Raw genomic sequence first — 19,455 nt, 5'->3', positions numbered from 1 at the left:
GATTTTTATATCTGTGTCCCTGTTGGGTAGATTTCCTCTCACTCACTGTCTCATTATCCGCTCTTGCTGGGAAACAACAATACTGGGGTTTAACATTCTTAAACTATATATCCGTTTTTGGGTTGACTGTCTCTTTAAAACATAAATGAGAACTTTGAACTCCCATTAAAAAAATATGTGCTGCAGCACTTAATTACAATCACATCTGCACTTACAGTTTTCTCTTAGTCACCCTGCAATGCCCCAAAGATACCTGTTGATCCTACCAGTAAAATCTATTTAATGCAGCTTCATGTGATGGGGTGGAAACAATGTTGCACTGTAAATTACTTCAGAGCAAAGTTGCTGCTCTCATGTAGGCTGTGCCCAATTGCACTACAGTGGGAGGAAAACATGTTGCAGGGGACATGGCTATCAACAATATCACTGACTATTTAACAGCTTGTAGCTTGTCAATCAGCACCTGATCACACCCATTCCCACCAACTATTTTCTGGATTGACAGCACTGCCTCTGCTGCTGAAACCCTCCCACTGTAAGCTACAGTGCCTGGGAAGGGGGGAGCGTGTGAGACACAAAGGAAGGAGGATTCGGCTCAGTCAGTGAAGCTAAAGGAAGTTCTTTAATTTAAAAGGCTTGCTCATCACATAGTCATGGATTTGGAACTTGTTTAGACTGTTGTACAGGAGCATTTAGTTGTACTTTTAACCTAATATAAACCGACATTAAACTATTATTAAACTTTCAGACTTTTTTCGATAATGAATCTATTTCTCATCTGAATTTTTATTATGCAGAAGATAAATGACAGCAATAACAAACCATACATTACATATGTATGCATGAATAATGTAAAACACAGCAGTACGGAGTTGCTGGTGACTTATTGACAGGAAAGAAGGTGCTTGTTATAAAGTACTAAGAAGGTACATCATGTGAGCAAAGAGTTGGTCACTCTGGACACGTCCGGGAGACGAGCTGATTAGATGGTGGGTATAGGAGGCAGCCTATGAGGGACTGGGGTCCAGCATCAAGATGGTGGTTCAGGTCACCCATTTGTAAGTTCAGAGTAAGCCGTACCATCTAGGTGGGCTGCATTACATCTTAATATATATGCTTATAAAGAGATACAGTAGAGGGAAAGGAAGAGCGCAAGAGGAGATTGAAAAAGAAGAGATCAAGTGGGATGAGGAAGAGATAGAGAAGGGAGGAGAAGAAGGAGGGTGGGGTAGGAGTAGAGATGTCAGGTAGAACGTCGGAATCCAACTAGAGTATGAGAGATCGTCATGAGAATATCCTCATAAGAGGAGGAGTTGGCGATGGATGTCAGATGGTGCATGTACCTCGGACCAGCTTGACCATATTTTTTCAAATTTGGGCATGGTAAGTTCAAGTTGAGCTGTCCTCTTCTCATGTGACATTACCCAATTGACCTGTCTCTTAACATTGGATACACTCAGCTTATTTGTGAGCCATGATTTTGCTATCTCCCTTTGTGCGGATGTTAGGACGTGGAGAGACATTTTGAAGGCACCCTGGTTTGCAGTTGAGAAATGCAAACTTAGGATCTTTATGGACAGTTAAGTTAAATAGAGATGAGAGTAAGGAGAAGATTCGGTCCCAAAATTTTGATGCAGTCGGGCACTGCCACCAAATGTGGTAGAATGTCCCCAGTTCAGGACATCCCCGGAAACAGAGTGGTGAGGCGGAGAGGTTGAATTTGGCTACCCTCGTAGGTACTAAGTACCAGCGCATCATTACCTTATAGTTGATTTCTAATAAACTGGAGCATCTCGAGCTGGACTTTATGTTCAGCCAGGAGTTTTGCCACATGTCGTCTTCAAGAGGAGACCCCAGATCCTGATCCCAGTGGGATATGTAAGTGTGGGTGAGTGGGTTGGGCTGCAACAATAGCGACGAGTAGATGGTTGAGATGGTACCTGGAGCATGAGGATCATCTCGACATATTTTTTCAAATGGGTTTAAGGTGCTATGTAGCAAGTGTCCACGTGTATGGTGAAGAATGAAGTGTTTTATTTGGAGATAGCGAAACACTTCTTTGGGTGGAAGGGTAAAGTGTTCTTGTAGGTATGGAAAGGATTTCACTCCTGATGTCGTTTGGAGCCTCCAGAAGTGTGTAAGATCTTTAATGACCCAGGGTGTAAAGGCGGAGGGGTTTGAGTGGGCTGGTGGGAAGTCAGGGTTGCGTAAAAAAGAGAGCAGTGGCAGTTGTGGGGAGATCAGTCTAGCGGAGCGGTTAATAGAGTCCCAGAGTCGAAGGGAGAAGGAGGTGATGGGGTTTGTTATGCTGGGTCTGCGTTTCGAGGGAGTCCAGAGAAGGTTGGCAGCAGAGGTGGATGGCAGAAATGCTTCCTCCAGGGCTACCCACCTAGGGATTTCAGATGTGGCATGATATTTAGTCAGTTGTCCAATCTGTGCAGCTTGAAAGTATTTTAAAAAATTGGGGACTCCTAGTCCGCCTTGTGTTCTTGGGAGATAGAGTGTTCGACGAGGGATTCTTGGGCGTTTTGCATTCCAGATAAAGCGGAATACATGGGATTGCAATAGGCGCAGGACTGAGGAAGGGACTGCCACTGGTAGGACTCTGAACAGATATAACATTTTTGGTAGGAAGGACATTTTTATTGCTGCTATCCTACCCAGCCAGGAGAGGCGGTAGCTTGACCACAGGTTAAGGAGGCCCGTTAGCTTGGTGATCATCGCTGGGTAGTTAGCTTTGTACAGCGTATGGTAGAATGGGGTAAGATTAATGCCCAGGTATGGGAGTGTGCCCGTGGACCACCGGTAGGAGAATTGTGCCTGTAGTGATGTCACTAATGATGGAGGTAAGGAGATGTTAAGGGCTGTGGATTTGGATTCATTGACTGAGAGACCTGATATGGAGGCAAACTGTTTAAGAATTTGTGCAAGGTTTGGTAAAGAAATGATCGGGTTGATGAGGGTAAGAAGTAGAGCATCGTCCGCGAAAAGACAAATTTTGTGTTTGGTGTTAGCATATTGGATACCGGTGACGTCTGGAGAAGAGCGAATTTTGCATGCTAGGGGTTCTAGGGCTAAAGCAAATAGAAGCGGGGACAAGGGACATCCTTGTCTCGTGCCCCGCAAGATATTGAACATTGGGGAGCGGTAGCCAGAGTATCTTACGTGAGACGAAGACTTGTTATATAGAGCAATTATCCATGTTAGGAAGTTTTGGCCAAATCCCCAACGTCTGAGGACGTTGAAGAGGTAAGGCCAAGACACCATATCGAAAGCTTTTTTAATGTCGAGTGACAGCAGCATAGTAGGGATGCGATTGGTTGTGGCAATGTGCGTAAGTATTGTGAGCCTGCGGATATTGTCGCTTGCCTGCCTTTGGGGTTTAAAGCCCACTTGGTCATTAGAGATAAGTTTACCTATCACTCGGTTCAATCTATTGGCTAGAATTTTGGCTAGCAAGTTTACATCCATGTTAAGTTGCGAAATGGGCCAGAAGTTAGAGTAGTGGGTTTGATCAGTATTGGGTTTCGGGATCATGCAGATAGATGCCGTGAGTGATTCTTTGCCTAGCGGCGCACCTGAACGTAGGTAGTTAAAGGATGCTGTCAAGAGGGGCGCTAGTTGGGTTTTAAATGTGGTGTAGTATGGAACTGTGTAACCGTCGGGGCCAGGTCTCTTACCCCTGGGAAGTGATGTAATGGCGTGCAGAACTTCTTGTTCTGTAATCTGTTCCTCTAGAGCTGTTTTATGGGATGCCAAGAGTGAGGGGAGTTGTAATCCTTCAAAGAATGCATCTGATTCGTCCGCGTGGAATGGTTCTGATGCGGAGTATAAAGAGGAGAGGTGTTGATGAAAGAGGTCTAGTATGGCGGTAGGGTTACAGGTAAGTGAGCCTGAACTAGTGCGTAGTTTGAGGGGTTTAAAGGAGGGGTCTAGCGCACGTAATTTGTTTGCCAGGAACGTGTCAGCTTTGTCTCCCTTCAAGTAATATTTATGGGCAGTGCGGTGGGGTTGTTTCGCCGCATGATCCGTTAATAGTAAGTTGAGTGCGTGACGTGCGGCTTCCAATTTGGCTTTGTTGGGTACAGTGGGGGACTGGGTGAAGGTTTGTGAACAAGAGTAGTATTCCTGTTCTAGGATCGCAAGGCGTCGAAGTCTGTCTTTCTTTATTTTTGAGGCCAATTGGATTAGTTTACCCCGAAGCACGGGTTTGTGGGCTTCCCATAGTAATGTAGGAGTTATGTCTGGCGTGTTATTGTGGGAGATGTATTCCGTCAGATAGGAGGCTATGGTGTCTTTAATAGTGGGGTCAGATAGTAGAGAATCATTTAATGTCCAGGTGAAGGAGGTGCTCTTGGGGGACACTCCAGAGAGAAGCATGGAGACCGCAGAGTGGTCTGACCATGGGACTGGAAGTAGGTGCGAGTGAATGATGGTCAATCCTAGTGAAGACGTCATGTGGGTGTGAATAATGGGTGTAATCTACCTTGTTAGGGTTCGCTTCTCTCCAGCCATCAACTAGGGAATGGGTCGCCAGAAGATCTCGGAAGGTTTTGGCAGACTGCAAACAAGCAGAAGAGTCTTTGGATTTATCTCTGTGTGGAACAAGAACAAGGTTAGAATCTCCACTCATAATGACAGTGCCCGAGCTGCATGCTTGTACCTTCTCCAGTAGATCTCTGAAAAAGGCAATCTGACCCGAGTTAGGGGCGTAGTAGGAGATCAAGGTGATCTCAGTGTCTTGTAATAGACCTGTGAGGATCAAGTATCTGCCTAGGGGGTCTCGGGTGGTGGAGTGGCAGACAAAATTGGCTGATTGGCGGAAGCCGATGAGAACCCCTTTACGCTTACAGTTGTCATTACCCATATAGATGTGAGGGTACTAAGCACTAAAGTATTTGGGGCAGGAGTTAGTAGAGAAGTGGGTCTCTTGTAGGCAGACTATGTCGGCATGGGAGGATCTAAAAAAGCGAAATGCTCTTGTGCGTTTATTGGGGGAGTTAAAGCCCTGCACATTAAGGCTCAATATTTTCAAGGGCATTGCGACTGGGGGGGTGGAAGGTGCCAGTTTCGGTTGTTCCTAAGTAAGAGGAGTCTCAGCGTAGTTGTGACATTGGACCCCGTCGTTTCACCTGACAAAGGGAAGAGGCAAGAAAGTAGCAGTACAGGGAGAAGATAGAATAAGGGGAGGGAAGGAAGAAGGGGTGGAAGCATGGTGGATGCAGTAGCAACCAGTAGCGGTGTGTACCGTGGGCGGAATATATCCGCAACAACTAGGTAGCGTTGGGCAGTGGAGTTCAATGGGACTCTGACTACCCAAGGTCGTGGAGCACAGTGACATGCTCCCTCGGACAAACATATAACGTTCTTACGCCAAGATAGTTCAGCGGTGTAAAACTAAGAACATGCAACTTAACACATTATAGCAATCTTGCTTTACAGAAAACAGCATAGCACAATATTAACGTAAAGTAACTGTGAGAGGCTTTCATGGGGAGTGCTGGTGGCCGGACCCAGGGGATGAAGGGACAAAAATGAGGCTCTACAAAGCTCAGGGTGTTGTGATGATGATAGTAAAGTTATTAATACATCTTAGGGGGATTCCTGGCGCATGGGCCAAGAGAAACAGGAGTATCGGTGTGCGTTTAAGATTGGGGGAATTACAGGGATATGTAAGATTGTACACCCGCTCAATAAAGGGAGACCCTGGGGTAGGCCAGGCAGCACAACCCCCACCTCCTGTAAAAACTGTGGAAAGGACCGATGTGGAGGAGATTCCGGGGTGATAGTTAGGTAGTGGGTCCGCAGCAAGGGTCGGCTGGTGTAATCAACTGTCGGTTAATCAAGCTGACCTCGGTGATGGCGGCAATAAAAATGGTGTTCAAGGCCGACAGTTGGAGGTCATCTACCGCTCGAGTGACTGGTGTAGAGGCAAGTCCTTTTCCCATGGTAGAGGCCGGTGTGGCCTACAGCAGTTGCTAGGCTCGTGGAATATGGGTCCTATGCCTGCTCAGCCTGGTCAGATCGGAGGATTGCAGGAGTCGAGGGGGGATGAGGGGCACCAGCAGGGGCGAAGAGAGGCTACCATTACCGGACTTCACGTTGCAGATCTGTGAGTCTATCTCCAGGTCACCTTGTGGAATGTCCATCCAGGATGACAGGGAGGCAAAGGAAGAGTACCTTTTAGTTACCGGAAAGTTCAGTCTGATGGGCTTGGTCGAGGTGTCATCTTATGTGCCGGGCCTCGGGAGTCCCCGGAATGGTTGGGATCGGAGTCGCTGCGGTTGCGTTTGGAGGTAGAGGAAGGTGTGCCTTGTGTGTCCGGAGCGGTCGAGCGGGGGTCTGTGAGGCCTAGGGCCGCCATCTTGGCCTGAGTTTCTTCCAGTGTGCCACAGGAGTGTTGTTTCCCGCCATAGGAAAAAAGCGTATCCCCACTTGTAAGGGATATGGCATTTAGTGAACACTTCAAGACATGGCTTCAAAGCTCTCCTCTTCATTATGGTGGAGGGGGCAAGATCAGTGAAGAGTTGATACTCCGTACCCTGAAAGACGAGCGGAGCTTGGGAGGCCTTGGTGCGGGCCACTGCAAGCAGTGATTCCTTCGTGCGGAAGAAGTGGAGTTTTACCAGTATATCACGCGGTGGGCCATCCACTTTTCTGCGGGTCAGTGTGCGGTGGATGCGGTCTATTTCTAGACGGTCCGCTGGGAGCTCCGGAGCCAGTTCTTGGAATAAGACAAGGGCCGTGGCAGACAGGTCTGTGATGTGTTCCGGCAGGCCTCTGATGTGGAGGTTAGATCTGCGAGATCTATTTTCCATATCCTCAAGCTTGGACAGTAGTATTTTGTTGTCATCTTGTAAATTGTCCAGTTCTTTCCCCTGATCCGCAAGATCGTGGGAGATGCCGTCACATCTATCCTATAGGGCCGCTGTACGGTAATCGATTTCCCGTATTTCCTTCAGAAGACGGTCGGTGATTTGCTTTGAGGTCACCTGAAGTGCCTTTTGTAGCATTGTGTCAAATTGATGTAGTAGGTTGCCGTGGGATCGTTTTTGCTGGCGGGGGTCTTCTTGTCCCTCTTCCTCCATGTCACTGCTTGATGCAGATATTGCCTGTGGAGGTGCCGTGCGTGAGGTGGATGGGGCCGCCATTTTGGCCGAGGCGCGAGCTAAGGCCTCTGCAATGGGTTTCCCCGTTTGTTGGGATTTCTGGTTTCTGCGCTGCCCGGTATTAGACATGTTCTATACCGCGAGGTAAGTCTAGGGTAGTGCGAACGTTCTCGGCTGTTGGGGAGTTGTTAGCTCCTTGCTTATGGGGAGTTTGTCCGAGGGAACTGCGGAGCCGTCTCACTCACCGTCCGACATCGACAGCCGCGCGCATTCGCCCCCCACGATAATGAATCTAAATCATATATAAATCTATATACATTGCCTAGCAAAGCATTTATTTACATTTTTGCCTAAGCATTTACAGTCATCATGTTTCCGAACAGTTGGCTCCAACTCTCTCAGCTTTGCTTCCCTGAACTTCATGTCCAGTAGAAGATCACAAGGGAGAGCACGGTCTCCAGCAACTGTCTACTAGCTTAGAGAAGAGAGGAGAGAGGGCAAGAAGGAGTGGTGTGGCTTGCCTTGCTGTGTCTGTATGTTTGTGGAACCGATGAGCCGAATGGTCACCAGCACTCCAAATATTCTTCAAAACAAAATCCTTTTATATATGTTTGTGGGGACACACACAGCTTACTAGCACACACAAGGGTGGCTACATAGGACCCTACAAGGAAAAGGAGCCACCCTAAAACAGGAAATCAGGACCAGTGCTCAGGAGAGCAGCTGATTCTGCAAGAAGCTAACATGTTTAAAACAATTAAGGAGCAGAATCCATTGTAAGTGCTTTAATCCGTGTCTGAAATAGCTTAAAAACCTTTTGACTTTAATATCACTATAATATAACCCCTAAAGCTGAATACTTGCCTTATCAGCACTGAAAGTAAGCTATTCCTAATCCTTACAGTCCCTGCAATCGTACAGCTCTCATATCTGTGCAATAAAAGAAATATAACTTCTATGCTGTACACAATTTAGCCCAGAAAGGGTAAAGGCTGCACCCCCCCGAGCAGGCTGCAAAGTGAACAGCTGCCAATCAATATCTCAGGTATGGAGTCCTGCTATGGAGGACGGTATGTTTAAGTTAGGGTTTTTTTTAATACAAGTGTATTTCTCTTTTTAAATTTGCTGTTACTGTTAATATTCTTAGTAGACTCCTATACAGACTCCTATACAGCGTCTTTAGATTTCTAAAGTGTTCTTTTTTGGATTACACAGGGTTAAATTTAAGCCAGTTTGCATGTGTAAAATTCTTTCAAACACCAGAGTGCTTCAAAAGAGTTCCAATATTCCCTAGTTTGAGCCAGAATTCTACACGCTGGAGCATTGGCTCCAGCGTGTGTTTGATCTATAGTCTGATAAATTGTCTCAGACCCCATTCACACTGAGCGACATGGAAATCACGCGACTTTGAGCGACATTGAGCGACGAGCGACATGTCGCGCGACGAGCGACATGTCGCGCGACATCGCGCAACTTCTTCCTATTGGGCTGTATGCAATCAGGAGCAATATCGCTCAAAATCGCTCTAAAAAAGGGTCATGTAGGAGCGACAAGCTACCAGCGACGAGCTACAATCGATATTGAGCGATATTGAGCGACGAGATGTGAACAGCTACATTGAAATGTATTGGTGAAGCTACATAGAGCGATATAGCGCGGAAATATGAGCGATATCGCGGCAAAAATCGTGCAATAAATCGCTCAATGTGAACGGGGGCCTCAATGTGCTCCATGCTTCTGGAGTCCAGGTATGAGAGACAAGCAGGCCAAGAGCTCCAGGTGATACATTTCTGGGCTGCAGACTTGAAGCCCAACTCCAGGCAAGGCAACTCCCTACCCCACCACCAGCACCACATGTTTCGAAAAAAAAATGTTTACATATTTTTTTTCCCTGGCACCTTCAGTATGGTCATGTGATGCCACGGGTCCTCTTCTTCTTCCTGCAATGATAGTGGGAAATCGGGAATACCATTAATTTTCCTATGAGCCCATGCTGGCTTTATGATGAACCCCCATGGGTTGTGTCCATGATGCCCTGAGCTCATAGGAGATGGGATGAATGATGTCAGGTGTCATTTAACATGTGACAGGAATGGTACTGGACCTCAGAGTGAGTATTGCAACAAGAGCTGATTTTCTGTTTTCTCTAAGCAGTTTATTGCTTCTAGATTTGGGCTTTAAAAGAAAACTGTACTGAGAGGTTATGAAGGCTGCCTGACGCTGAGTAATGTTGGGGTGACTGTATGGGGAAAGGAAATAATGTATGATGAGGTACTTGTGGATCCTTACCTTTTAAAGGTAAGGATCCACAAGTGTTTCTGTTTAGACCCAGCTGCCCATAGACTTACAGTACATCGGGCATCCGATCAGGTCTGCCTGAAAAACTGCCAGGCGAACCCGATCGGACCACCCGTCTGAAAGGGGCTTTAGGTCAAAATTTGTAGTCAGAAAAGTAGCAGATAGCAAGCAGTCCCCTGCTCACCATATTCTCTGATTTGGCAAAAGCCTTGAGAGATGTAGCTAGAGGTGGCCAATGGCGGGTCCCCAAGGCTGACTGCAGTCATGTGAGTAAGAGTTCAAAGCAGGAGGGGCTCAGGTGAGAGTGACAAAGAAGTTTACCAGCCAAGGGCAAGTGACACCACCGCGGCTCCAGAACTATACAGGCAGTGTCCGGTAGATCATTCTGCCTGTAAGGACATGCACTTTTGACAGCGCTGTCCACCACCATTACAGCAGAATGCATACTTACAGCTGCATAATTGTGGCTCTTAGCCTGTGGATCTGCCTCTTGGAACATGTGACAGTGCACATCACCTGATGGGGAAAATGCCTTTCCCCTGAGAACTTGCAGTTTACATATGAGATTTCTCAGGAAGGCACTGGTGATGTAGCCTTCCCAGGATGCATCTGTGAGGCCAGGGCTACATCACCAGTGCCTCGCTCAACCAGGAGGTGGATATAGAGTAATTGTAAAAGCACAAAATATTTGTTTAACTAACAAACGACAGATAATTTCATATCAGTATGCAGAGCTACCCCCTGCACTGCAAGGGTAAGGTGCTCATTTTTATCTAGAAGGAGGAAAAAAACAAAGTTATACTCACCTGATCCTCCGAGCCGGACGGTTGTGACAGCACTCCCTCCTCCCTGTCTCCATCTACGCTGCAGTGATGGTATGTTCCTCTGTGTACTCAAACCCTACACACAGTGTATTGGACGTGATGATTTACGGGACCTTAGACTGCTGCAGTGGAGGGGGAGAGAGGACGGTCTCGGAGGATCAGATGAGTATAACTTTGCTATTTCCCTCCCTATACCAAAAAGAGCACTCAATCCTTGCAGTGGGGGGTAGCCCGGCTACAAGGGTTACTACAAATTTTACCCGGAGTTCTACTTTAAAATAACCTGACGGTATATATTGGATGGTGCCTGCATCTGGATGTAATACTAGCATATGTTAACCTGCGAAACCTGTACTTCTCACACATACTCAAGTTGTTCGGTGATGGCCGTCCTCAATAAAAGCTGATTGAATTAAAAATAATTTTTTTTCCTAAAATGTTATATTTTTTACTGTGCATGAGAAGAAGAAAAAAAGAAAGAGCATACAAAACCATTATAAATTCCCTTTAAGAGACCTGAACACGTCGATATCTCATCTTCTGAAAAGACAAGCATAGTTTTTCTGAAATCATGGTAGTCAATCTCATGATGCAAAACTAAAACTAGAAGCAGATGTCACAAGAGAATATATCTTTTAAATTGAAAAAGATATGTGGAACATTACAGCACTCACATCAAGAATTAAACGTGGAGGCTGTAGGAAATCTAATATTTAATGATTCCACATCCTTCATATAAATGGCATTCATACAGTGGTAGATACAGCACATTTATGTGAAATCCTATATCTAATCTGCGTTTACCTATGTCTCCCCGGCTCCTAGTAAATTGCAGCACTGGGAGAAAAATGAAAGAAACCACCGAGGGACAATGCCGGGGCTAAATGGAAGCATATTTACTTTCCGATTATTGATTGCAGTAGGAAACACATTTCCAAAAGCGTGTAGACAGAACGCATTTGAGCAATGCAAACTATTAGAGCTTACCTTTTATTATTGGAAGCTCAAAGACTATTGCTTAACATGACAAATTTAAATTGAAAAGCCTTTAAAGGGCTACTACACATAAAATGGCAAGCTCGTTTATTCAATGTTTTAATAACCTTCATAAAAAATGTGTAAAAATGTCAGGGACTCCTTGGAATTAAATAGTTTTTAAAATGAATGTGCTTCAGGAAGAATAGATGGGTAGATAACGTCCTGTCCTTTGGAAGAATATTGCTTGAGCCACTTTTAGATAAATTTAGTGCTATCAAGGCACAAAATTCTGCACAGCAAAGCTGTTCAGGTCTAGTCGAGAAGGCAGTGCTAGGAACAATAACAATGTGTAAATTGAACTCGCAACCAGATTTCACTTTTCTGCAACTCGATGTTTGAAGAGTCGCTTCAGCTACCTTATAGCATTTTGCATGTCGACGACCAGAAAGAATCTTTACACAGAGTCAAAAATAACATCTTTAGCTTAAAAATATATAAACTTAACAAAAGTGACAATGAAAGTGTTCCAAAATTCTTACAGTCTTCCTTTAAAAAGAAGTTTTTCAGCTCTAGTGCAATCAAGCTTAATACTGCGTTCACACCTGGGCGTTTTTCAGCGCTGATCGAAGATTCCCTTGTTTTATTTATTGTAATAAACGATTTTACACACGGAGGTGGCGCTCTGTTCCCTTTTGTTTTCTACCTTTACCAATAGGAATGTAGTACAAGGGCCTGTCTGACTGAATACAAGTTGATTGGGTAGTTTAGGTTGGTCCTCATATTACATAGTGTAGCCCTGTTGTGGGATCAGCTCCTTTTAAGAGAAAAGATATTGCAGCTGCAGGTGGAGCCGGAGAGCACAGCTTTGTGGGGATTGTGGACACAGCTGAGGAGGAATTATAAACGAAAATGGATACCTGAACTACGGTTCCCAGAGTGCTACAGGGGAGAAAGGAAGTGAACTCTGGTGCAAAAAGGTTGCTGGCCTCAGTCTGGTGTGAGGACACAGGGAGGCCAGACTGCTGTTGCTTGTGTTGTGCAGCCAGCTTGTGGAGAGACTGTGCTCACTTGTCACAGGTGCAGTCCTGAAGTGACATCTGCTACACAGAGTAAATCGCTGTTTGTTCCTGCCTGGACCTGTTGAGAGGACATTGCGGGTGGCGACTCGGCCCGGACGGACGCCAAATCTGATGACCAGAACCCCTGATGACATCAGACTGCAGCTCTTATATACAGTTCTTCATCACAGAAGATAATTGCTGACATCCCTGCCGGCTACAGACGGACATCTCCCTCCGTGTATGGGTGAGAGGCCTCCGGCCTGCTGTTGTCATTAACAGTACACACAGATTTTTCCACCATTTGTATTGGGCCCCAACGTCAGCTAGCTGAAGAAACTACCACTGGCCAGTGTGTTAGGTACCCGGGTACTTTGGGACTAAGTATATATATAGTTTGATTACTGTCCAACAAGTTCATAGTTGGAAGAAACGCATTTATCGTTCATTGCGGTTATGCTGATGTCTCATATACAGTCTCCGTGTTATGCTGTGTAGAGATAAATGTTGATGTTGTATACTGCTATTCAGATTATTCTATACAGTAAATAGTTATTTAAAATCCCACAAGGTGTGCTGGTGTGCTGTGGATTCATTGCTTGTGGTGTGTCACAGAGGTGAAACAGAAGACCTGATCATTCAGCAGCTCCTTCGGGGGTGAGCGCTACAATAGTTTTAGTAGATCTAAAGTTTATTGTAGAGAAATTGAATGATTCGATTGTAACATGTGGTGAACCTTATACATGTATTTTATAATGCTTTCTTTGAATTTCATTTTTTTTTTTAAACTGACATTAGGCTTAATTTGTACACCGGGATAAGAAGTCCAGTGAGATTTAAAATACAAACACATGGCTTAAAACAAAGATCCTTATCCTTGTGTAGGGCTTCATAAATAGAGCTGACTCTTTAAAATGAAAAGCTTTTACTGCCTATGAGTGAATCATTTGCAATATTGATTTTGCATGATGCATTGCATTCATGTATTCTATTACTGCTTTCCAGGACTTTGTAGATAAAGTTTTACATAAAAGAGATCCAAAACCTAAGCAACTGGTAGTTTCGAGAAGCTGAGATCACTGTTGACCTCTCTGTTAACTAAATCTCTATAGCTGCTTAATGTAAACCCAGGAAGATGCTGCAGGCAAAGGATGAGCTGAGGTCAATGATGTCAGTGTAAGCATCCTGCCCTGAGGCCTGGTTCACACTGAGCGTTTTGTAGCGCTTTTTCTGTCCTAAGAAACATTCATAAAATATGCCCCAAAAAATTCCAATTAAATTCTATGGCCCTGTTCACATCTGAGCTTTTTTTTTTTTTGCAATAAGCAAAACACCTGTCGCTGAAAAAAGCACATGAGCTTTTTTTGCCATTGTACAGCTCATTTTGGCCCCATAGACTTAATAGGAAATGCTTGAAAACATGCGTTGCTGTGTTTTTACGTGCGTTTTTACGAGCGTTTTATGAGCATTAATATCAATAAGCTGCAATCTGCTTGCAAAAACGCAAGATTTGATTTATGCGCATAAAAACGCTTAAAATACTGTTGCCTATGTTGGAACCCAGCCTGAGGAATGAGGAATACCCTGACCTGTAGTTGATGGGGTGCTTGGCCTTCTGGGTTCAGGAGGAGATAAAGTTTGGACTGGGTTGGAACCTGAGCTAATACCTAATAAAGGCCAAGTGTTCCTTGTGCTGTAATCACCATCTTTATTCTTTTTGAAAAAGTGAGGTTTCACAGCACATAATCATGTGAGGTTATGGCAGAATGGTGTCACAAGGAGTAGCAGATCTGCCAAAAATCTCTGAAAAGCTTGCCGAATCAGCCTGTATTTTTTACATAGATTAAAGATAACTGAGTAGATTTTCTGATTTTTGAAAGCTGCATCACATACTGCTGGTTGGTTATCTGTTATTGTTTACCTTATAAATCTAGAACTTTTTATTCCGTTCAGAAATATATGTCTATTTGCTTTCCAAACTAGAAGTTAAAGTGATTAAGTTGTAGCTATGATTATTGATCATAAAACTGCTGCCTACAGGGCCAGTATCCAGCAAAAAATGTAAAAGCCCATAGCACCACCTACAGGCATGTCGAGGTAATGCAGCAGACGTTTGCATGTTCTTCATACTTGTGCTAGGAGTGAATTCCATGCTATTTTATTAAGAAAAATATTACAAAATGAAAGAACTTGAAGCAATTTAAAGGAGTAAAAAACAAACAATCACTATCATTCTTATCTTTAAAAAAATCTTTTAAGCCCAACTCCAGGTAAAAATAATTAATATCTCCGGCCCTGTGCACCTAGCATTTTTCCCAGCTCGTTATCTCGTTGAGGACTGGTCACCTTGGAGCCCCCCCCCGGTCTCATAAACAGAAAGTCTTAACATCACGCAGACATTGACAAGGGCAATAAAAGAAGACCCCGCCGGATCTATAGAGAAGAAGGAGAGGATGATTCGAATGTCCCCTGACCTTGGGTTAAGCTTTAGGTGAGTAAAAAGGGCCATTTTTTTTTTTTACACCACTGATCAGTTAGAGAGGGGGTACTATGGGGGTTATTATTATTATTATTATTACAAGTATTTATATAGCGCCGACAATTTACGCAGCACTTTACATAGTTGCACATTCATATCAGTCCCTACCCTCAAGGAGCTTACAGTCTAAGGTCCCTATCTCACATGCATACATAGAGGGCCAATTTAAACAGGAGCCAATTAACTTGCCAGCATGTCTTTGGAGTTCTTGCTTTGCCCAGAGTTGGTCTTTAACTCAGAAAGCCAGAATTTCCTTTATAGATGTCGTGTCAACATGCCATCATCGCCCCAATTTTGAAACTTTTCTATGTCCCCAAAAAAGTATGTCTGCAAACAGAGCCCAACAGTGCATCATCGCAGCCAAATAAGTGATTTGGGACCCAGTTTGGAGCCCTGACCCACAAATCTACTTTTATTGAGTTTTGTTGCACCCCTGGTCTATATCCCGTGATCAAAAATATTTTTAAAGAATATTTTGGTCTCTGTTACCAGATTATACAGATAATAAAAACATACAAAATATAATGCACTAGTTTAGAAACGTTTTTATTCAGGTTACACAGTGGAGCCCATACTGACCACCTGCAGCCCACACTTACCACCTGAGAGCCTGCACTGACCACTTGAGAGCCCATACTGACCACCTGAAGCCCACACTCACTGCCTGGAGACCGCACTGACCTCCTGGAGCCCACACTGATCACCTTGAGCCTGCACTGACCACCTGAGGGCCCATACTGACCACCTGGAGCCCCCACTGACCACCTGGAGCCCATACTGACCACTTGATAGCCTGCACTGACCACCTGAGAGCCCATACTGACCACCTGGAGCCCCCACTGACCACCTGGAGACCATACTGACCACCGGAAGCCCATACTGACTACCTGGAGCCCGCACTGACCGCCCTCATTGACCACCTGGAGCCTGCACTGACTGTATTGAGCCCACACTGACCACCTGAAGCCCATACTGACCACCTGGAGCCCATACTGACTACCTGGAGCCCACACTGGCCACCTGAGAGCCCATAATGACCACCTGGAGCCATCACTTACCACCTGGAGCCCGCACTGACCACCTGGAGCCCGCACTGACCACCTGAGAGCCCGCACTGACCACCTGAGAGCCTGTACTGACCACCTGGAGTCCACACTGACCACCAGAGAGCCCGCAATGGCCCCATCTAGTGGTGCGAATGCTGTGTAAATGGCATCTGCCCACCTATACCCTGGCATAGATTTTATAAATAAATCCGTCTGTATGACCAATTGGTCATATTTTATTGCAGCGTTGGTTTAGTGGATATCAATTTATATCTTTTGTCATAAATTGTGTTAGAAGAAACCTATAAGATTTTGGAATACCACATACAGGCCGACGTGCAACCGTCTTTTTCCCGCATCTGCGGATTATAAAATTTTTGTTGTTTAGATCCAAGCTCAGCTAATTTTATCACTGAATCACTACATTTTCAGTGCAACAACACAACATGGTATATAAAACTGCTACAAATAATTAACAAGACACAGTGAAGATTGTGCTAATCACTTCCATTTTAATTGTATGGTGAAGCTGATTTTGGTAATGATGTGTGCTGGAATGCTGTACAACACGGTGTTGTTTCTAAATCATTATCTACGTAATTACGCACTTATTTGCTCCCTAAAGAAAACTCTTCAGCTATATCAGGTTAACTAATGTCTTTTTATTTAATTGCTCGATCGTTATAAAATCAAACGGGGGGTAATTTGTTACAGACAAAAATGTATCATTCCTCTCGATGGTACTGCATATTGCTGTGCACCTAAAAATGTTCAACACATTCCTTGCATGGTGGCGGAGGTCACTTCATAGGAAGAAGTGAAGACAAACATTTTTTGGATAGAGTAAGGGAGGGTTATAATTATGGATGCACCGATACCGGTTTTTCGATATCGAGTACGAGTACCGATACTTTTCTTCAGTATTCACCGATACCGAAAGTCCCATTAAGGAAGTCACGCGGCGTGTAATGACTCACCACCTGGCTTCCTGATTAGCTGGGAAGTCCGGCAGCGTGTAAAGACTCGCACGTGGCTTCCCGATTAGCAGGGAAGCCGTCTCCATGCTTCCTCGTCACCAGGTGACGAGGAAGATTGAAGCTGGCTTTTTGACCAATCAGGAAGCTGGGGGACTCACCGCCTGGCTTCCTGATTGGACAGCGTCCCGACCAATCAGGAAGCCAGACGACGAGTCATTACACACTGCCCGGCTTCCTAAATGGCCGGCTCCATGCTCCCTTGTCCCAAGTGACGAGGGAGCATGGAGGCGGCTTCCCGGGCCAATCCGGAAACCGGGCAGCGTGTAATGACTCACTGCTCGACTTCCTGATATTGGTAGTTCAGGTATCGGGCTAGGCATCGGTGCATTTGGGCTTTCCTACTCCAAGTGACACCATTGATATGGAGGCTTTCTTACTCCAATGGACACCAATGACAGGGAGGCTTTCTTACTCCCACTGACACCAATGATAGGGAGGCTTTCTTATTCCCACTGACACCAGTGATGGGGAGGCTTTCCTACTCCAATGGACACCAGCGATAGGGAGGCTTTCTTACTCCAATGAACACCAAAGACGGGGAGGCTTTCCTACTCCAATGGATACCAGCGATGGGGAGGCTTTCTTACTCCAATGAACACCAAAGACGGGGAGGCTTTCCTACTCCCACTGACACCAATGACGGTTCTGCTATCCTAATCTCTTCGATAACATCGATGGGGTACTTTTTATTCCCACTTACCACCAACACAGGGGCATTGTTTACTTCCATTTTTTGCCAAGAAAGGAGCATTGTTTACTCCGATTGACCCCTGGAAGGGTTACACACACACCCCGCTGACCTGATGCCAGGGCTTTTTTTTTTTTTTTTTTACTCCTACTGCCCACCGACTGTCCCCTCTACAGTCAGGGCTGGATTTCCATTTCAGGCACCAGTAGGCACGAATTGCATAAGGCTGCTGTAACTGCCTGTGCACATCAGACAGGCGTTTTACAGGGCAGCCTTATGCAACGCCGGGATCCTTCCCCTGTGTTTGCAGAAGTCAGCGGTTTCTGTAGGCACAGCTGGTCTTTGAGCAGGAGGGGGCATTTTGTGAAGAATGCACCCTCCTTGCTATTGCTGGTGTTGTATGGGAATTATGCAGAGTACTATTAGGCAGAGTAGGTACTATTAGGCAGAGTAGGTACCTCTATGGCACCGTCCTCCATAGAGGGGCACGGCGCCCCTCTATGGAGGACGGTGTTTTATCGAAAGTTCCAACTCGTCAAGATCTCCAACTACCTCACTTCTGGTTTAGTTAGAAGTAAGAGGTTTGCCCGAGAAGGCTCTACTGCACGTGCACCACCCGCGACATTTCCCTATAGACATACTACACAGCAATAAAGTATTACAATGAACTGGGTTCAGACAAATCCAGCACGTTATTAATCTGAGTTGCCCCACTCAATATGTCCGCCGCTTGGGGCCATATTGAGTGGGGCAACTGATATTAATGACATGCTGGATTAGTCTGACCCTAGTTCATTTGAATACTTTATTGCTGTGTAGTATATGTGTATAGGGAAATGCCGTGGGTGGCGCACTGCAGTACAGCCTTCTCGGTCAAACCTCTTACTTCTAACTAAACCAGAAGTCAGGACGTTGGAGGTCTAGAGGAGTTGGTGCTTTCGACAGAACACCGGCTCTGTCTACAGTCTGCTGGTGAACTGGCCCTTACTGCTCTACATATTGCATTTGTTAATTCAAAAAGCCATTAAAAAAGGAAAAACAGAGTTGGAAAAAAAAATCTCTGGTAGGTTTAACAAATTATCTGTTGCATGCTAATTCTTTATGATCTGTGTGACTGGAGGTGAGTTATTTGCCTATATACTAAACTGTCTCCCTTACATACATACTATATATTAAAACTTGTGGAGTCTTTTCCCCAGAGTCGGTGTCCATCATAGCCCTCTATAATATCCATGCTGAGAGTAAATCTCATTGAGCCAGCTAATAATTATAACTCATGCTGCACTGAATGTAACCTGTGCAGTAAACTACTAGCCGCTCATTGGCTGCATCGCGGGTTTCCGTCTCTTGTTACCATGGTGACCGTGCTCAGACTATCCGCCCAGCGAAGAACACACTCTGTGCAGAACAATAAAGTTGGACGCGCTTGAATTGACAGCCGGGAAGATGGCGGCGTCCTTGCTGGGTTCCGTGTTTCGTAGTGCCAGGCAGGTGAGTACAAGGACGAGGGGACTGAGTGGTAAAAGGGCAAGAAGTGGGTAATGAGGGTGAAGGGGAGAATATGGATCACAGAAGAGATTGTATAGAATGGGAGGGAGTCATTGCGGCATCGTGGCTTCACATGAATACACTACGGGATAGTTCGTAGGATATATGCACTGGCCAGGTCTGAGGTCTTCTAGTGTATATCAGGACCTGTTCCGCAGCAGCTGACAGACTCATAGTTGATGATTTGTTGATCACTTGCTGGTGCATTTACAGTGCACAGCTCACCCTATAACAGCGTTTCTCAACTCCCATGCCAAGAAACACAAAAAAGTGGGGTTCCTCCCTTTGCATCAAAGTTCTCCCTTCATGGTGCCCCCCACCTTCAAATCA

The 19,455-nt window shown here is 45.3% G+C and overlaps 1 protein-coding gene across 1 annotated transcript in view; it reads left to right on the top strand.

Moving 5' to 3' along the window:
• The first annotated feature begins 18,988 nt into the window (after window positions 1-18,988).
• The window catches only part of MRPS14 (mitochondrial ribosomal protein S14), a 1,959-nt gene continuing 1,492 nt past the window's right edge, over window positions 18,989-19,455 (top strand). The window contains exon 1 of the mRNA XM_018555544.1: window positions 18,989-19,068. Within this exon, the coding sequence (XP_018411046.1) occupies window positions 19,024-19,068 (45 nt within the window). The 5' untranslated portion in view covers window positions 18,989-19,023. The remainder of the gene's footprint in view (window positions 19,069-19,455) is intronic.

The sequence above is a fragment of the Nanorana parkeri genome, unplaced genomic scaffold (assembly GCF_000935625.1).
Source record: "Nanorana parkeri isolate BGI_ZX_2015 unplaced genomic scaffold, ASM93562v1 scaffold201, whole genome shotgun sequence".
Taxonomy (NCBI): domain Eukaryota; kingdom Metazoa; phylum Chordata; class Amphibia; order Anura; family Dicroglossidae; genus Nanorana; species Nanorana parkeri.
Note: the sequence above shows the minus strand (reverse complement) of the source record. Positions and strands in the feature narration are given on the sequence as shown.